We start from the raw sequence: 18,040 nt of genomic DNA on the forward strand, positions 1-18,040 counted from the left end.
CAACCTGGCCTGGCACCACACTGGGCGTCACTGTCCATGTGCCCCGTGGGTAAACTGCACAGCCTACTCACACTCCAGATATGGCATTGACATTTGAGCTGTGAGCCAGCTTGAGCAGAAACAGGCTCCAGAGTCATCCCAGAGAGGGGAACAGGGCTTAAGGAGCCAAGCCCAGGACGGCTCCTCTGCTCTCCTCTTCTGCAGTGGAAGTGCCCAGGCAAACAGGAGACAGCTGTGGAGACCACAGGCCTGAGGTGAGGAAGACCCTGCCAGAAGGCAGGATTGGGCAGGGGACAATTCTATTCCCACTTTAAAGCCTGTTCTCTTGATGTTCCTATCACAAAGCTGGTGTGGCAGCCATGTGAGCAGCCATGTGAAGTGAACAGTCTCTCTTGAAAGCCAGTCTATTTGGAGCTGGAGAGATGACTGTGGTTAAGTTGCTGTTCTTGCAGAGGACCTGGGTTGGTTCCCAGCATCCACATGGCAGCTCACAGTCATCTGTAACTCTAGTTCCAGAGAATCCGACACCCTCTTATAGCCTTGAGTTGGGGGGCACCAGGCACACATGTAGTACACATACAAATATGCAAGCAAAACACTCATATACACACACATTAAAAAATAAATCATTTTTAAAAAGGTTGTTTAAGATAAATCTACTTAATTTTTCCAAAATGGTTAAGATGTAGAAAGAATCATTAAGACGTAGAAAGAATCATCTATGTAAATGAAGAAGAAAGGAGTTTTCAGCCAGTCAGTGACGAGTGCTCGAGTTTATTACTCTCGGAAGAACAGAGTTAGAACACAGGTAGAACTGTAAACAGGCAGCTACAAAGGAGCAGAAAGGAGGGTGTGGCTTGACAGAGGTGCCCAAACATGCACACAGGGCCACTTCATGGCACCTTGTGCTTCCTGACTGGGTGTTGCCCCACTGGGTGAGGCTGGAGTCCAGGCCACCGTGTGTGCCCTCCCAAGTGCCCAGATGTGTGAGTGTATGGAACATGCATTGAAGCCCAGAAAGAAGGCCTGGATGGGCGCACACGCTGCCTGCCATAGATCACAGCCAGGCGTTGGACAGGAACAATAGGAAACATGCACTGAAAAGGCTCGTCACTGTCACTGGGGACACCGAGCACAGCAGCTGCTGGAGCCCATCTCCACTGTGTTTTGGGTGGGCCCAGAGTAGCATCCCAACCGCTTGGTCACACTGTTCCCCTCCTCTGGACTCCTGCTTCCCCTAAGAGAAATGCCTGGACACATCTGAGGCCAGCCGTGAGCAGCAGAGCGGCAGAGACTGCCTAGCGCAAGGGCACAGCCACAGCCTGGCCTGTCGAGGGCAGTCAGTTAAATCCCGGCCGGCCACAGAGGGGCTGACATTGAGAAGCCTGGTTCTTGTCAGCATGGGACCCTTGCTGACTGGCTCAAGACAAATACCATTTTTTTTTTTTCCATCTTGAGGCTAAAACACTGAGATGGCAGCAAGGAGATTTTAAAGGTGAGATCCACTCTCAGAGCTGAGCCTGCCCAAGGTGTCACTGGACGTGGGCTTCCATTCCCACAGCACCTCCGCAGCAACAGCTCAACATGGTGACCTGCCTGAGCCTCAGTGACCCTCCCAGGGAGACCAAACCTTGGCTCCACCTGCTTTCCTTTCAGAGGAAGGCAAAAGAGGCCCCATAAATACATGAGGCGGCCACCCCTCGCGTTTCAGTACGGAAAAGTAAAGGAGGGGCTGCCTCCTTGGTGCTCCCCTTATTAAACATGGGCTGGAGCAGCCTCTGGGCAGTAAGCAGGACAGATCAAGGCTGTAGAGTCAGAACCTGGAGGTACCTGGTCTTGTAGGTCCTGGTGTGTCTTGGGGGATGGGGGGTGGCGGTAACAGCGTGCTGTTGGGGCTGCTGATGTCCCCCTCCCCCATCAGGGTCAGGTCAGCCACCTGCTCATCCTCCACAGTCTGGATGCCCCCAGCCTCCACTTCTGGCGATAGCCTCCTCCAGGCCTGTGTAGGACCCTCCTGCACAGAAGGGATGCAGGAGGGCTTTGTAGGCTTCTCTCCAGGTTGGGTGGTTCCAGGAGGCCCAGGGGGACTGTGGGCCGAACTGGGGCTGTGGATGGAGGCGGGGCTGTGAGCCGAGCCGGGGCTGTGGGCGGAGCCTGGGCTGTAGGCGGAGCTGGGGCTCTGGGCAGAGGCAGGGCTGGTGGCTGAGCTGTCGCTGTAGTTCTCAGTCTGAGCAGCTCCCTCCTGGACACAGCCTGTGACAGCTCTCTTGCTATAGCCCTTGACTGGGGCTGGGCTGGACAGGGCGAGTTCTGAGGAACCGGGAGGTAAGCGAAGGAACTCAGGCAGCACCAGGTCTTCCTTTCTCAGCAGCCCACGCTGGTCATCGGCTCTGTTGCTTTGAGCTTTGGAAATGAGCTCAAAAAACTCTATTGGAAGAAAACCCACAGTGACCACATTTGAGAGACTCGCAAATGCATGCACGCCACAGCTGACCACTCACTCTTACCAGGGGCTTCTGCTTCCTTGAGCCGCCACTGGCAGCCAACAGGGTTATGAGGTCAGCCACACTACTTTCCCCACAGAGACGAGGCCAATGTCTGGCTGCCAGCCCCCCTGAAAATTATACTGCCAGGCCTAGGCTTGAAAACACCCCTCTACTTAGTAGGGGATAAGCTTGCTAGCGCTCAGTAGGATGTTGCTGGCACTGTGGCATGTGCTTTGTTCATACATGGGGTCCTTTAGACCTGAGCACAGATGAATTTGAAGTGTAAGTGATGGTCGGAGTAGGGTCTGACAGAGCCAGGGCCCAGCCGCACAGCAAGCCCAAATCGGGAATGGATGGCTAGCCTGTGGAAAACTGAGGGAAATTTTAGCTGTGTAGAATGGGGAGCCCTGAGATCTACCTGGCTCCCAGATTCACTGCCTCTGCAGAGAAGGTGGTGCTCTGGGCTGAGGGGAGGAGGCGCTTCAGGACCCCCTGACCCAGCTGAAGCTCCCCAGCCCTTGGGCCAGAATGGGTACTCTGGGCTTGGCACCTGCCTGGCTTCTTCACTGCCCGCTCCAGAGCCTTTTCTTGTCACCAGCCTGTGTTTAGTGTGACTCAAGCTCACCATTCACGCCACCGGGATCTAAACGTTCTCTAAATCCTATGGCCATCACTGTCGGTGCTTCTGAGAAATGTGCACACTCAGAACATATGCTTTATATTGGCTCAGGGGTCAGAATGCCCAAGGGCGACATTTAATGGCTCTATTGTGAAAAGGTGGCAGAGGAGGGGCACATCCCACCCCTATGGCCCCCAAGTCCCAGGGGCACCCTACAGAAATCCTGGGTCAGGGCAGAACAGGCCTTTCTCCAGCTTCCATGGTCAACATAGGTCAACAAACCCACAGCCCTCTCAGGCTAGAACTTTGCCCTCCTCCCTCACACCTAGTTCCTGCCCCCACCCAAGCTGGGCCCCAGCTCTGTCAGGATTTGGGTGGTGGGGGAAGGGAGCTGGTTGAAATCGCAGCCAAGGCTGCTGGCCTCTGGCAGGGCCTCTGGCTTTCCCCTCATAACAGGGCCTTTAGTGAAGTTACACTGGTAGCCTCAGTACAAGAAGACAGGCCACAGACAGGGCAGAGCAAGGTTAAGGACCATATTGTGCATTTACTGGAAGACACGGAAGTTTTAAAAAGTACACATACCCTCTGCTTCGTCCAAATTAATTTTCTGATATTTTTTTTTCCCAATCTTTGCAATAGATTCTTCTCTCTTTGAAAGCCGGGGATCCCTAGCACCTTTTCCATTTTCTCCTCTTATTTTAATAGAGTTAGACTTGCCTAGTGTTCTCTCCTCTCCCTGCATCAGAAGGAAAGTCAAGTTCTACTGCATGTCAGCACACGGTAACATCACTCATCAGTACAGCAAAGGCCCTGGGGCCCAGCATCGACAGCGTCTAGACACGCTCCGCAAATCAATCCCAATGACGGATAGATAACACAACAGCGTTTATGGCCCACCTACCCACCCAGGACAAGAGAAAACCCAAGGCTGGCAGCTCATAGCCAAGCAGAGACTGAACTCCAAAGGGACATTAGGAGAAATACCCACAGGGGGAGGCACACAATCCTGAGCAGAGCCTTGGCCAGCCAAATGGGTGACAACAGGCACAAGGAGCCCCAAGAGGTGGAGGCCATGCAAGAGGGGCAGGGACAGCATGGGGCAGGCAGAAGGGGAATTACCATAGCAGAGTGGTTTCTGGGGCTGGAGTTCACAGCTGAGCTTTGCTTGACAGGAGCACCTTTCGGTCTGTCTGTGGATACTAACACATGAGACAAGCTTGTGACCAGAGCTCACAGTGCCCTCTGAACAATAAACACCATTTGCTGTGCTCAGTGAGAACAAAGGCCCTCACCACCCCTTATCTAACATGCACACCCTGGCCAGAGCCTACACTTCTCTGTCCACCTGCTGCAGCTGGGAGAAGGCAGCAGGGCATAGAGGGAGGTCTAGACACTTACTGGGACATCAGGAGGCTGAGATCGAAACTCATGCCTTTTACCATGTGCTACATACACGTACGTGTTCCTTTAGAATTGAACATTAGGCCCTGCCTTTCCCCATCATGGTGTAGCCAGCTTTGGTGGCAGAGTCTGAGGACCGCTGGCTAACCAGAATCCTAGTCCCCAGCACCCAATAAACCCGCAGCCCCACCAAGAACTCACTTGCACACAGGCCCTACTTGCCAGCCTTGGAGGAAGCTGCTGAGAACCTGCCAGGTAAAGCTAGGTGCCTAGCCCATGGATGCTGCCTAGATAGTGCTCAGTCCACCCACACCAGGGCCAGGTGCAGCACTTTCTAGAGTGGAGGATGACCAAGGAAGGGGAACTCTCTACAGAACTAGAGTACTGTAGCCCAAGCCACAGAACCTTATCTGCTAAGTTGATGGAGACACATGCACCTCCCAGGGCCCAGGGGATCTGTTTATACAAAGCCCTCCCTCAGGAGTCATTTGGGCACCTGGGGAAAACCTAAAGTTACCTGGAATAGCTCCACACAAGGGACCTCCACCCATATCACTCTCCTCTCAGCTTCTAGAAAGTTTCCTTCCACCTGGTCAGTCCTAGAGGCTATAAGACAAAGTGCCTCCCCCATGGGTTTCCTGTGCTAGCAGCCTGAATAATATAGGTCCCTGAGGCTTTGGAGGTTTGGGGGCCCATGGAGGCTTTGACGAGGACTGACTGACCAGGTCAGGGGTGGGAAAGAGTTATGTGGTCCCTACACATGAGGAATAACACAGCAGACTAGTGCTGAGTGCAGGGCCAGTGCCCTCTGGACAGGACCAGGCCCGCCACTGTCCTCACTGCCTGTTTCACCCAGAGGGACAGATCTCAGAATAGGGCACTGTGTTAAAGGCAGGAGACCTAGACCAGGCCGTTAAGGTCTTAGGTCCCTGCTTTGTAACAACAAAAGCCTCTAAGGAAAAGAGTAACTTCTAGAGCTTTCTGCCACATAAGCAACCTGGAGGGGCAGACAAGGGCTGCCACTCTTCCTACACTGAGCAGACTTGCTCAAGGAGCCAGGTCCTCCTTCCCCCATCCTGCTGCCCCTTCTCCTGTAGGAGGCTGGGTCAGCACACGAGAGGTAGATTGCCATGAGGGGTCACATGGACAGAGCGGTCTGTCCAGGGTGTGGCTATGAGACAGCTACTAGACCACGGAGGGGCAGGCTGGGAGCTGGCAGCCTTACCTTTCCCTCTGCAAGGATCCCTCTCCTCTAGGATGACCCGCTGTCCATCCAGACTTGATATAGGAGCACCAAGGTCCAGGGGCTCCTTCTCCCCACTCTAGAGGCAGAGATGATGCAGTGAACTATTTGCCCAGATTGGAACTTTCTGGAATAGTTGCTGTAACCCAGCCACTGACAGTAAGATTAACCCAGGTTTAATGGAGCCTCAATCCAGCTGGATCTGGGGTCAGATCACCCAGCCTGGCTGACCTGTGGGAATATGGAACCCTGAGAGGCTGGTGGAGCAGGTCTTTCAAAAGTCACTCAAAGGGGAGGCAGAACAACCCAGGGGCAAACTGGGAACTCCTCATCCCTGAAAAAAGGTTGATATGCATGTGTCAACACTCAATAGCTTCATCTGGCTTCTGTTTCAACACAGTCTTCATGATGGCCCACTTAAACCCCCCAACTGCTCTGAGGAGAGCCCTGAGATAGGGCGCAGGAAGCAACCTTCGCAGCTGTAGGTGCTCTTGACGGCTCAGGACACTCTTCCCTCGGCCGAGCAGTTAGACTACCACAGCTATAGAAAGAAGCAGGGGAGGGACCCTGGATGCCAGGCTAGGTCAGTCTCTATAGGCAAATTTCTGATCTCCAAACTGGAGTGAGGCCACAGTAGGGAAGTAGTGTCCAGTTACCTGACGCTGGAGCCTATGAATAACCAAGTAGGTTGCTCTTGTGTATTCATGGCTCTAGGACAATTCTGAGGACAATTTTAGGGAAAATTAAAAATTTAAGAATATTTGAAATCAAAGCTTAATATAGTGATGTATGTCTGTAATCCCAGTAGTTGGGAGATATAGTCAAAGGATAAGGAGTTCAAGGCTAGCCTGCTACATGAAACCCTGTCCCCAAAACATCAAAACAAAACAACCCTGGAAATCACAGCTTGGATTAAGTTGACAGGGAAGGCTTGGCAGATGCTATACCTCAAGCCACTGTGAGCCAACACTGACTGCCTCAAGGCCAGAGCCATCCTAGCTGCTGGTCCATAAACATCCATGAAAGCAGGAAAGGGTCAGGGAGGGCCTGCAGTCTTCTTCCTCAACCTCTCCTCCATAACAACCTCCCCTCTCACAACTGGGAGGGAGCAGCACAGTGTACAAATGCATGCGAAACTGCCAGTCAGTGCAGGGACAGGGACAGTGTACTTGTGCCCTGACAAACTGCATATCAAGGGGACTGGCTGTACTCTGTTCTCTTGTCACACCTGAAAATGGTGGAACTGTTTCAAGGTGTTTGTCGCTTCAATTTGGTTCACCTGAATCAAATGTAATGAACAACATGCAAATAAAGGACACAGAGGGTGGGCAGGAGAGGGACTGTCCTCTACCTTAGGAAGGAGAGCGACAAGATACGAGAGATAGTGCTCAGACTCCAAATGACACTCACCAGCCTCACCAGCAGGCTACCCAGGTCCAGGCCATACTTGGCCACCACCGGTCGCAACACTTCTGTGACAGGCTTGGTGGGCTTGGCCTTGAGTCCCACTGACCGGTTAATTGGAACAAGATCCAGCCTGGAAGGAGGGCAGGGAAACATTCACAAAACACCCAGTTCTGGTTCCACCATGTCTCGAGGGTCCCCTCGGCAGAACAGGAGACCCCGACAATTCAGCCCCACCTTGTAAGGAGCACTCCCTGCATGTGGAAGCCACTCCATGAAGCCCTTCTGAGACTAAAAACAGGGCAGCGGGCCTCAACCTTCTGATCGAGGACTGCACAGTCAGGCTACTACCAGGCACCATTCACTGAGACTCTGCCTCTTTCCCCACTAAGATTTTAGGGCCAAGCAGCCTGTGTGTGGTGCCTGCCCCCTTGCCAAGGGTCTGGTGGGGGCACTGGCATTCTTTTATGGCTAGTAATGGGACAAGTACATGTTCATTGGGTAAAAAACAGAGATTAGCACAGAAGTCCTGAGGCTCAAAGTATGGAGGCTCCAAAAGTCTCCAGAAACCTATATGCTCTTCTCTTACCGAAACAAAGTACGCTTTTCCAAGCGTAGGTCCCTTGTGGCCAGGATGCTGCTGTCCTGATGCAGCACCAGAGGCTGAGGAACAAAGACACCAGAGTTAACGTGGGAGCATGTGGGCTTGACATGTAACAGCACACAGCTGCAAGAACAAAAGAGCAGTTTCAAAATTAGCCTGACACCCTCGAGACACCGGATTGTGCTGCCATGCACCCACAGACCCCTGGGAGCCTCCATTCCAGCTGCACTGCGTCACAGGCAGGGGGTAGTGGTGGTGGCAGGAGTGGGCACTGATAAGGCCAGAAGGAAGGGAGTAGACAGGACCAGGATACTAATGGCTCATTCCTGTCTGGCACAGTACCTTGTCTCCGCCCACCAGGAAGAGGTCCACAGCAGCCCCATTGATGCCATGCCGCTCACACAGTCCAGATAGGATCTCTTTGATGGAAAACCCGGACTTTACAGCAACCACACAGGATGTCCCATCTGGGAGGTGGACACAGCAGTGTTTGGCAGCCTTATCTCTCTCTAGTGCTGAGGTCCTGCAGGCGTCTGACTATAGGGTAGGGACACAAATGTCAGTGTCAGAAGGTAAGGGAGTACCTCCTGAAGAAGATCCATCCTGCCTGGTCTCCTGGGCCCCATAACCTGCACGTCCTCATGCAGAAACTCAGAATCCACCTCAGAAAATTCTCTGCCCCCAAAGCTGATGGTGTGGTAGGGTCTGGAGACCAGGGCCATGATCTCTCAACCATGGTAACTATATGGCTTGTACCTGAAGCATGGCTGTGTCCTTCTAGACGAGACTGTTACTGCTACCCTGGACCCAGCTCACCTTGGGACCCTGAGGCTGAGAATGAGCTGCCCACAGGCCTGCAGGCTGTCCTAACCCCTCCAGTTATAGCATTACAGGCTTGTCCTGAGGGCACAGATCGTCTATGAAACCTGCCTTCATAGCTGTCTCCTTAGCCTGCTGCTTCCCAATGCCTGAAAATCTCTGCCTGCTACTTCAGACAGCTGTCTAGGAGGGCGAGGACTGGCTGCAGGAATGGCCCAAGGACTCCTCCTACGTCTGTGTGGCTCTTCCCATGAAGTGGCTGTTTCATCCCTGGCCTTGGAAACTGCCCAGAAAGGACCTGGCAGAAGGGAAAGAGCCAATTCCCAGCCTAACCTCCTGGCCACCATGGGGAGGAACCTGGGTTGGCCTCTGGACGGTGACAAAAACATGGTCCGGTTGGTCCCATTGATCTGGCCCATAGCCATATATCCATAGTCATCTGTGAGCTGTGAGGCCAGGGGACTGGAAGCATAAATGAGTCCCCCTAAGCACAGGATAACCCAGCTGACACCTAGACACATGCACTTCAAGTTTTCCAACACTAAGCTGGGGTATTGGTGGCAATAGGTAACTGACTCACAGTGACCTTGACAGGGTTTCTGGAGTAATGAAAGAAGAAACAGCCATCTACCTCAGCCATCAACCGTCTTGATGGACAGTTACAAATGTCATGATGCTGACAACCAGCAAGGTTTCCCCAAATTCTTGTCAGACAAGAGTTGAGGGAGTAACAGGTCCTGAACCCTACCCAGCTCCCCTCACGGCATATTAGCAAAGAGCAGGGTAAGCAGGGTGCCCTGTAAGACGCGCAAAGCTAGGCCTAGCTCTTAAGCAGTAGGAGGACGGCTCCTAGGACCCCACAGGCAGACACAAACACTGGAATGCTAGCGTCAACAGGAGGTCTGAGCATCAAGCCTAAGACAAAGCCCTTCTTCAAAGCACTGCGCTCTTAGTGGGAGTTCAAGAAATATTAACTACATCACAACAGAGGAATTTAAGAAATAAACTCAAGGCTAATTTTAGTCCTTATACAGCGCTTGTCCCCACCTACTAAACAGCTTCTCACAATGCCCTAGAAATCCTGGACTGGGGACTCTGAGGCCTAGGGGACCCAGGCCAGTGACTAATCCTGGGACTCTGTTTATGAAACAAATGCTGGGTTTAGGAGCCAGACTTCATCTACCAGCTGGTAGGTATAGCCTGTGACCTTTGGAAGGAGAGTAGGTGGCCACTCACCAGGTCTAGGCTCCCTGCTGAAGACACAGAGCCCTGGGACTCCCGACGGCAGAGGCCTCCATTGGCATGAAGAGCATCTTGAAAGAAGGGAAAGACCGGGGTAAATCAGAGCCACAGCTTCACCATGCTGTGCCCTCTCAGTACAGAATCCTACCTCCAGCCTCAGACTGAAAGACACATATAGTAAGGACAGAGAGACAGCAAAACATCAGAGGCCCTTCCAGGAGTCACCTTGCTCCACTGGGGTGTAGTCAGATAGCTCCCTCACAGCAGAGGTCAAGGCAAGGGCCAAGGAGGTCACATTGTGAGGGCTGTGTAGGACTTAAGGACTTATCTGGTGCAATCCAGGCACCAGATAACAGGGAATAATGCTATGCAGCCCATCTCATGTCCTTGTGTGGACCTGTCTTCAGGATTTCTATCTCAAAGGGCTATTTTGGGTCTGAAAAAGACTATCCCTGTGACCAGCTGGCTGCTCCGTCTACTGGTGAATCATTTCCCATCTTCTTCCTCACAAACCCTGTTCAGAGCCAATAGTCCAACTCTCCATAGTGATCTAGGCTGCCCTACACACCATGAAGGGCCTAAACATGGTTCTATGCCAAGTCGGACTGATACTCAGGCTCCTGGATCCAGTGATCCACCTTCAACAAGTGGTCTCTTAGCATCTACACTGTACAGACTGAGTGAGTATCTGAGCTCTACCCAAACCCTCCGGAATCTACCTGTTACTATCATAGCAGGAAGGAAAGGACCTCAGTCAGCTGAACACTTGGCACTAAGGAGACTCCAGAAGGTTCTGGAGCAGGTCTGTTCCGTAAGCTGGCTCATCCCCAGCTCTGCTACCCAGTCAGGTTCTGTGACATTTCCTCATTCCTCCTGACGACTCTTGCTATACCTCTGCCTGCTCACCACGGCTTCTCATTTCACCATGGCAGCTGAGCTCCCGCTCACAACGACACGGTCTGCATCCACATACCGTGGGCATGGTCACCATGGTCCTTCTTCTTCTGGGACCGCCCCGTGCTCCTGCTCCTTGACCAAGAGAAAAAGGTCCCTTTGCGTTTTTTCTCGCAATCCTCATCCCCCACATCCTCATTCAGGGATCGTCCTGATTTTGATTTTCCACTTAACTGCTAAGAAATAGAAAAACAGTTAAGAAGTTACTTTAATGTTACATGAGACACCAAAGGTGGAGTACAGAGCTCTATGAGTAAGGATTCTGAGGAATAATCTAGAATCTAGATCCTTCAATGAGTCAGGGCACAGTCCTGACCCTCTCTTCACCACTGAGGTGGCCAGGGATTAGGGGACAGGAAAGGGCTCGAGGGGATCTAAGTACTCCAAGCCCCACCCCGAGCTGGTGAAGGGATGAGTCACACAGCCTCACTCTCACCCCCACAAGGGCTGGCCCAGCACCTTTTTTGGTGTGGACACATTAGAGTGGTCGGAGCTGACACTGTGCTTGGAGGCTGGGCTGCTGGGGACTTGCTGGGAGTCAGGGAGGGTGCGTCCTTCCACCTCTGCCAGGACGCATTCTTGGTACAGCTGGGATTTCAGAAAGCGAGTATAGCTATCAAACTTCATCAGGTTGAAAATCTGAGGAGCAAACGCCATGCAGTACAGTCACAGAAGGAACAGAATTCCCGGAGACCCTAGGTACCCACAAACAAGTGCTATTTTAGAAGTTTATTTCAGCCAATCCTCCCAGGGCATTCTGATGTTAATTCTCCAGGCATCCTTCTGCTCTCTCCTCTGCCACTCTAGTAGGAGTGGAGTCACAGAGGTCATGTTAGTCAGAAGCATGGGCAGACTCAGGCCTTCATTTCCTAAGGACTTGGAAGGCTGTCGTCTCACGAGTGAGTGCTGCCTGGGGAAGATCCTTGTTTTAAGCTAACTCCTGGCTAGAGAGTGTGCTCTGGACGGGCACTGTTGGGTCAGATCAAATACTCTTCCACAAAGAAGACATCAACATATAAGCAGGGTTCCCTGCGCATTCGGTGACTCAGCACTCAGAGGCTGAGGCAGGAGGACAGTGAGTTTCAGGTCAGTCTTGGTGGCTACACATGGAGACCAAACGACAACTTCCAGGACTACTAAACCCATACCGCAAGTACACAGACAGGCCCAGAGCTATGATGGCCAGACACCAAGTATTCTGAATGTATACTAGTGTGGCAGCAATGTGTGTTCACAGAAACGGTACTTAAAGTTTTGAACCTGGATCTTTCTCTGGGCTGGTAAAATGCAGCCCATCCTCTCTTGACGTCTCTGAGTGACACCAAACTCTGGCCCCAGGTCATCCCTGCGATGAGACCACTGACCTTTCATAATGTGCCATGTGGAAAAGCTGTAGGTAAGGTGTGTCCAATGCACTTAAAATTTTTTAACATGTATGTATGTAGATATATATAGAGAGAGTAGAGAGTGTGTATGTGCACATGTTATGGTCCATGTGTGGAGGTCAGAGTATAACCATAGAAGTTGGTTTTCTCCTTCCACTATGTGGGTTCCAATGAACAAACTTAGGATGTCAGGTTTGGTGACAAGTGCCTTTATCTGCTGAGCCATCTCACCACCCCAGTGACTTTTGATAGATAATATTGTCCTTTCCTTTGGTTCACAGTGGGGTACAAGTCTGTGGAGCAGGCTTCTCGTTCCTCAGTTCTCCCGAATCCTTTTGAGACTGGAGGCCAGTGGTCAGATGGAGTCCTCACCATGCCCACATTACCAGCATTCCCCCTCCCCAGCTGAGAGCCCTGCACCCCAAGCCCTGGCTTGAAGCCCCATGCACTGTCTGCAGAGTCACCTGGAGCTGCTGTTCCTTGAACATGTCAGGGTGGGGCGCATTGAGAATGTCGTCTGCCAGCTGGGCCTGGCTGTCAATGTTTACAGGAGTGGTGGCCTTGCTGCATAGGAATTTACTGAAAATCTCCCGGGCCCTGTAAGAGAGCTGACAGGTAGAAAGGTCTGAGCAGAGCTGTGGACACACCCACTGGACATGCATTTCCCACTGGTCACTGCAGCGTTCCTAAGACTGACACTACTTTGGGACTGAAGAACTGATTCACGGGTCCAGTCTATACTCTGGCTTACAAAGGGAAGTATAAAAGAACCAGTCAGGAAAAACCTCCTGACTGGGCTCCTCTGCAAGTTTCCCGATGCTGCTTTGGAAGGGCCTCAAAAACTGAGATGTGCTACCTGGAATAGGCCTCAGAGTAGGATCCATCAGCAAGGTGTGAGCCACTGGAGAGGACAGGAGTGTGCAGTGCTCAGAGCACAAGAAAAAGGCATGAGGCCACTCTGTGAGGACAACTGTCACCTTGGGGACATGCCACAGGACATGGCTGAGGTAGTCCTGGGGCAGCTTGAAAGGAGCCGTCAGGCTGGCGGGGTGAGGGTACACTTGGACTGAGTGCTTCTCCAAGCCTCCCTCCAGCACGGCTTCTCCCTCCCAATCCTAACACCAAGTACCACCTCTGCCAGGCTCTATGACAGGACATTTGTGCAGTCTATGTTTAGGCAGGATTAAATGTCAAACACTTAAGTTTTTATTCGGAAGCAGAAATGTCATTTTTTTAGTCATGTGGAAGCATCCCTCATCAACTGCTCAAGCAAAACTCGATGTAGCCCTCTGCCACCTGACCCTCAGGCAGCCCCACTTGGAAGAGCAATTTACCTCTTTTTTGTCGTGTGCAGGAACATGACTGAAGCATTCACAGGCCTGCCAGAATAAGATGTTCTCTTCGCTGAATTCTTTCCGTAGAAAATCCTGAGGGAGCATAAGGAAGAGAGCAGTCGTCACTCCACAACTCCTCCACGCAGCTGACCCCCAACCCTTATCCTGGCCTCCTTTGTCTACCACACAGCAGAACACCTCTCCAGAGGGCCTCAAAAGCAAGCACAGAGACTGTCCAACATCCCCGAGGGCACTATCTGCCTCACAGCTCTTTTATCAATAGCTGGTCTTTCTTTTTCTTTGAGAAATAGATTTTTAGTTTCTAGTGAGTATACAAAATGACATTATATCATACGACACTATCCTACACATGTGGCTCATATTCATCCCATTATCCTCTCTTGTTGCTTCACCCCCACTCCTGGGTCCTTAAGAGCTGTGCTTGTCAGAATATCTTTCCAAGAATTTTGAAGAAGCTCTGGCTAGGAGGATGACACACACCTGTAATCCTAGCACTCAGAAGGGCGAGATAGGGTTATAGTTCCAAGCTAACCAGAGTGACATAGGGAGACCCTGTCTCAAAACAAACCAACACATAGAGCCAAGAAATTCTGATGTTCTTTCTTGCATAGACATCCTATGTATGTGGATGGGGCATGGGGGGAGGGAGCTTAGGAAACTCCAGGACAGGAGGCAGGTCAGGAAAGAAGACTGAGCTGAGGGTCTCTACAAATGCATACCCTACTGAGTCTGGAGTTTGGAGCAGAAGCTGAGATAGTCACGCTCCTACAAGTTGATGCACTGTCTCTGAGGTATGAGATGACCTAGTAAGCTTAAGCATCCTTGGCACAAAGTGGCAACGCCCCCTTAGCAGTGCCCCTTACTCACAGAGAAGTAGCGAACACCAATGGGATCCTGCAGCAGACGCTCGAATGACACTGCCCAGCTCGCAACCCTCCTCTCACGTAGGCGCCGGCAGCTCTGCACACTGGGGAGGCTGGCATTGCTGCTCAGGCTGTTGTTGCTGATGCAATCCTTCAGGTCAGCTCCTGTCAGCTCTGCAGGATCAGTACAGACACACCTGCACTCTTGCCTTTTGTGACTGCTCCACAGGAGGCCACAGGTACCTGCAGCCAGCTCCACTTTTCACACTTGTTCAGCCAGTGACATGCACTGTACCTGAAGCCTAGCCAAAGCTTTCTAGATATCAGATGTAGCAGTGAAAAAAACACGTCTCATCTCAACCACACACACACACACACACACACACACACTTACTTAAATAATAAGCTCTGACCATGAGAATGAAACAGAGAAACTATTACCTAAGTGCACATACAACACAGGGCAGAAAGCTCAATGTTGAGTATACAGCAAGGAGGCATTTGCAAGTGCACCACAAAGCCAAAGACCCCAGTGAAGCCCAAGGAGAAGCTTCAGTTGGCCCATTGCCCTCCTGATGTTGTCTGCTGCAACCTGAAATCCACAGCTCACGCTTATGCACTTTCCTGCGTGCAGGTCACTTCTCAGTGGAAACACTAAGCCACAACATCCAAAATGAGTATTAGCCATGTGTCTGCTGGCAGCTGATTCACTGGTGATCCCAATACAGGAAAGCACTACAACTCAGAGGAGACGGAGAGGTGTCTAGGAAGACCCCATTTGTCACTCCTGTCCAGTTGATGAAGCAGCCCAGAGACGAGAGGACCACAGGCCAATGTAAGTGTAGCTCTAGAGTTGTTACACATGTTGCCTCTGGTGAGCAGGGAACACAGAGCTTCCCTAGATGAGAGTGACCCATGTCAGAGGCAAGGCCAGGCCACTGCAGGGAGACAGGACAGAGCCATACTGTGCTGTCAGAAGGTCCCAGGCTCTGCAGCAGAGCTGACTAAGATGACTTTCCACATGGCATCCCTAAGGAAATGTTGCTACATCACATGTTCACAACAGGCTCCAACATCTGTTCTGAGCACCTGCTGCCTGGCATTCAAGACAGGTCGGTCACTTAGGATGGTCTGCCTGAGGTCAGTCCACAGGACAGATTCCTGGGGACAAGGTAGCAGGCTCTAGCTTGAGGCCAGTCACTGAGGAGAGCTTTGTAGCAGGAGGGGAGGACGGAAGTACAGGGACTGGAAGCAGCATGGCCACTTACACTTTTGGCTCACACCCAGTCCACAGGGGCACTGAGAGCTGCCACTGAGCCTACAGCCCAGAACAGCGTGCAGATGGTGTGTGCAAGCCAGAATAGAGAGGGCCTGAGGAGTGGACACTGCACTTTCTAGAGGAAAGTGATCCCGAGGGCTAGGAGCCAAGCCAAGGATGTGACTCCAGCATGGCACCTAGATTAAGTACCGGGCAAGAACATTCAAAGCCAGCTAGCATTTAGAGTACAAGAGACAAGGGAAAGACATTCGAGTCACACACTGACACCACTGCAGATGTTTATGGCAGAAGAAATGAGATCACGAGATCAGAACTTGTACAATCTTACCCCCACCCCGTCTGTGTACCAGCCACTGTTCTCCTGAAGTCTAGAGGAAAGGGCTTGGGTCAGGACACATCACAGGAGTTGCAACCTGCTCCTCTAGAACACTGTTCACAGGGGGGCTTGGTCAGAGCAGCTGGCACTACATAGAGCTGCTTCACTAAGTAGCTCAGCCATCAAACACACTGTGTGAACACCTCACACACTTCCTGTGGGGTTGGGACCCCACAGGGATGGTTCTCTGAAGCTGACCTGTGTCCAGTGACCAGAGCAGATACTGATTGTCTCAGAATGCACATTTAAGTCCAAAATATGTCCTGACAGAGGTTTCCCAAGAGCTACACAAGCTGAGTGTGACTGTCCCAGAAGAAAACTAGACAGAATACACATTAAAAGGCAGGATGGCTCCACCTAGTTCCACTGTACACCACCCCACCCCCACTACATACCACATCCATCCCCACTGTACACCACATCCATCCCCACTGTACACCACATCCATCCCCACTGTACACCACGTCCATCCCCACTGTACACCACATCCATCCCCACTGTACACCACATCCATCCCCACTGTACACCACGTCCATCCCCACTGTACACCACGTCCATCCCCACTGTACACCACGCCCATCCCCACTGCATACCACGCCCATCCCCATTGTACACCACCCCACCCCCACTACATACCACATCCATCCCCACTGTACACCACGTCCATCCCCACTGTATACTACGCCCATCCCCACTGTACACCACATCCATTCCCACTGTACACACCACGCCCACCCCCACTGTACACACATCCATCCCCACTGTATACCACGCCCATCCCCACTGTACACACCACATCCATCCCCACTGTATACCACGCCCATCCCCACTACATACCACATTCATCCCCACTGCATACCACGCCCATGCCCACTGCATACCACTTGCTACAGCACTATACAAGCATGTTCTTGGGGATAAAACACCAGACCCATGCTTGGGACAGAAGGCAAAGTCCAGGAGCAGATGAAAAAGAATGCAGTGGAGGCAGGGACTGAACCACATCTGAAAAACTTCAAGCTGGGCTCTTGCTTTCCAGATCATATTAAAGCCTACCTCATCGGGCACAGTGATTTAGATGTGAAATGAAATTGGAGACAAACTGGAAACCCAAGCTCCCACGATGTGGAGCACAACAGCGTCTGAACCCCATATGAAATGCCCAGGCAAGAGGCTAAGGGTGACATACAACACACAGACTGAGGGCTGGCTCCTTCCAGACCAAGACACCCACACAGACAGATGGCCAAAAGAAGGCAGAAGGAAGCACATGACAGGTTCCGGGCTCCTAAGCACTTGGGCATACTCCTCTCTGCAACCGCTGCAGGCTACTCCATGCTCCATACCAATCTGCCTCACTCTGCTAAAGTCAGGCTTTGTGCATGCCAGGTGACAACCCAGGCAGACATGGGAACTTGTACTTCAAAGGAGCTTAGCACTTCAAGGTGCATAGGAATCACACTGCCCAGTGTAGTCTTTTGGCGACTCAGCCCCCACGGAAAAGTGAGGGTGCTGATGTTGCTCTTCACTGCATCCTCTGTTGATGAGGTGATGCTCACCAATGAAGCACTGAGCCCAGCAGAGTCAACACTGCAACTATTTCCCTCCAACTTTGTCAGGAGCCATTTCCCCCCAATCATTACAGGAACCATCACCCTAGGGGGTCTGCAGAGAACCCCTCACCCAATTAGCAGCTATCTATTAGCAGAACACGCCTCACATTCCAGCTATCCAGGGAACCAGGTGTGTCAACTTGTGACTTCCTAGCCTACCTCCTAGCCTACGTGACCTGGAACACGCGGCAAGAATCCAGTTACCCTGCCCCCCATTCCTTACCATATATAAACTGTAACCCGTCCCTAATAAACGGAGGCTTTGACAAATCTGCTTGGCCTCCTTCTTCTGTCTTAGCTCATTCCCTTCCAGGTAGCGCCCCTCCGAGACCCTGGAGTAACTTGATTGCGGGGTGGGTTACAACCCCTAGACTGAGTAACCCACCCCAACGCAATC

At 51.9% G+C, this 18,040-nt stretch overlaps 1 protein-coding gene across 6 annotated transcripts in view; it reads right to left on the reverse strand.

The window, feature by feature from the left end:
• Rgs12 (regulator of G protein signaling 12) overlaps positions 1–18,040 on the reverse strand; it is a 96,619-nt gene that overhangs the window by 6,041 nt on the left and 72,538 nt on the right. For 2 of the 6 annotated variants that reach the window (XM_050140895.1, XM_050140894.1), the window contains 13 exons: positions 14,380–14,549; positions 13,492–13,584; positions 12,622–12,765; positions 11,232–11,411; positions 10,792–10,948; positions 9,813–9,889; positions 8,100–8,294; positions 7,743–7,816; positions 7,160–7,286; positions 5,732–5,828; positions 4,225–4,304; positions 3,688–3,841; positions 1,831–2,427 (listed from right to left, as the gene is read on the reverse strand). In XM_050140895.1, the coding sequence (XP_049996852.1) occupies positions 1,831–2,427; positions 3,688–3,841; positions 4,225–4,304; positions 5,732–5,828; positions 7,160–7,286; positions 7,743–7,816; positions 8,100–8,294; positions 9,813–9,889; positions 10,792–10,948; positions 11,232–11,411; positions 12,622–12,765; positions 13,492–13,584; positions 14,380–14,549 (2,145 nt within the window). Of the gene's footprint in view, positions 1–1,830; positions 2,428–3,687; positions 3,842–4,224; positions 4,305–5,731; positions 5,829–7,159; positions 7,287–7,742; positions 7,817–8,099; positions 8,295–9,812; positions 9,890–10,791; positions 10,949–11,231; positions 11,412–12,621; positions 12,766–13,491; positions 13,585–14,379; positions 14,550–18,040 lie in introns of those variants that run through there. The other 4 variants (XM_050140896.1, XM_050140897.1, XM_050140900.1 and 1 more) reach the window with 4 other exon arrangements.

The sequence above is a fragment of the Alexandromys fortis genome, unplaced genomic scaffold, assembly GCF_014885135.2.
Source record: "Alexandromys fortis isolate MF-2015 unplaced genomic scaffold, M_Fortis_MF-2015_v1.1 scaffold_7, whole genome shotgun sequence".
NCBI lineage: Eukaryota > Metazoa > Chordata > Mammalia > Rodentia > Cricetidae > Alexandromys > Alexandromys fortis.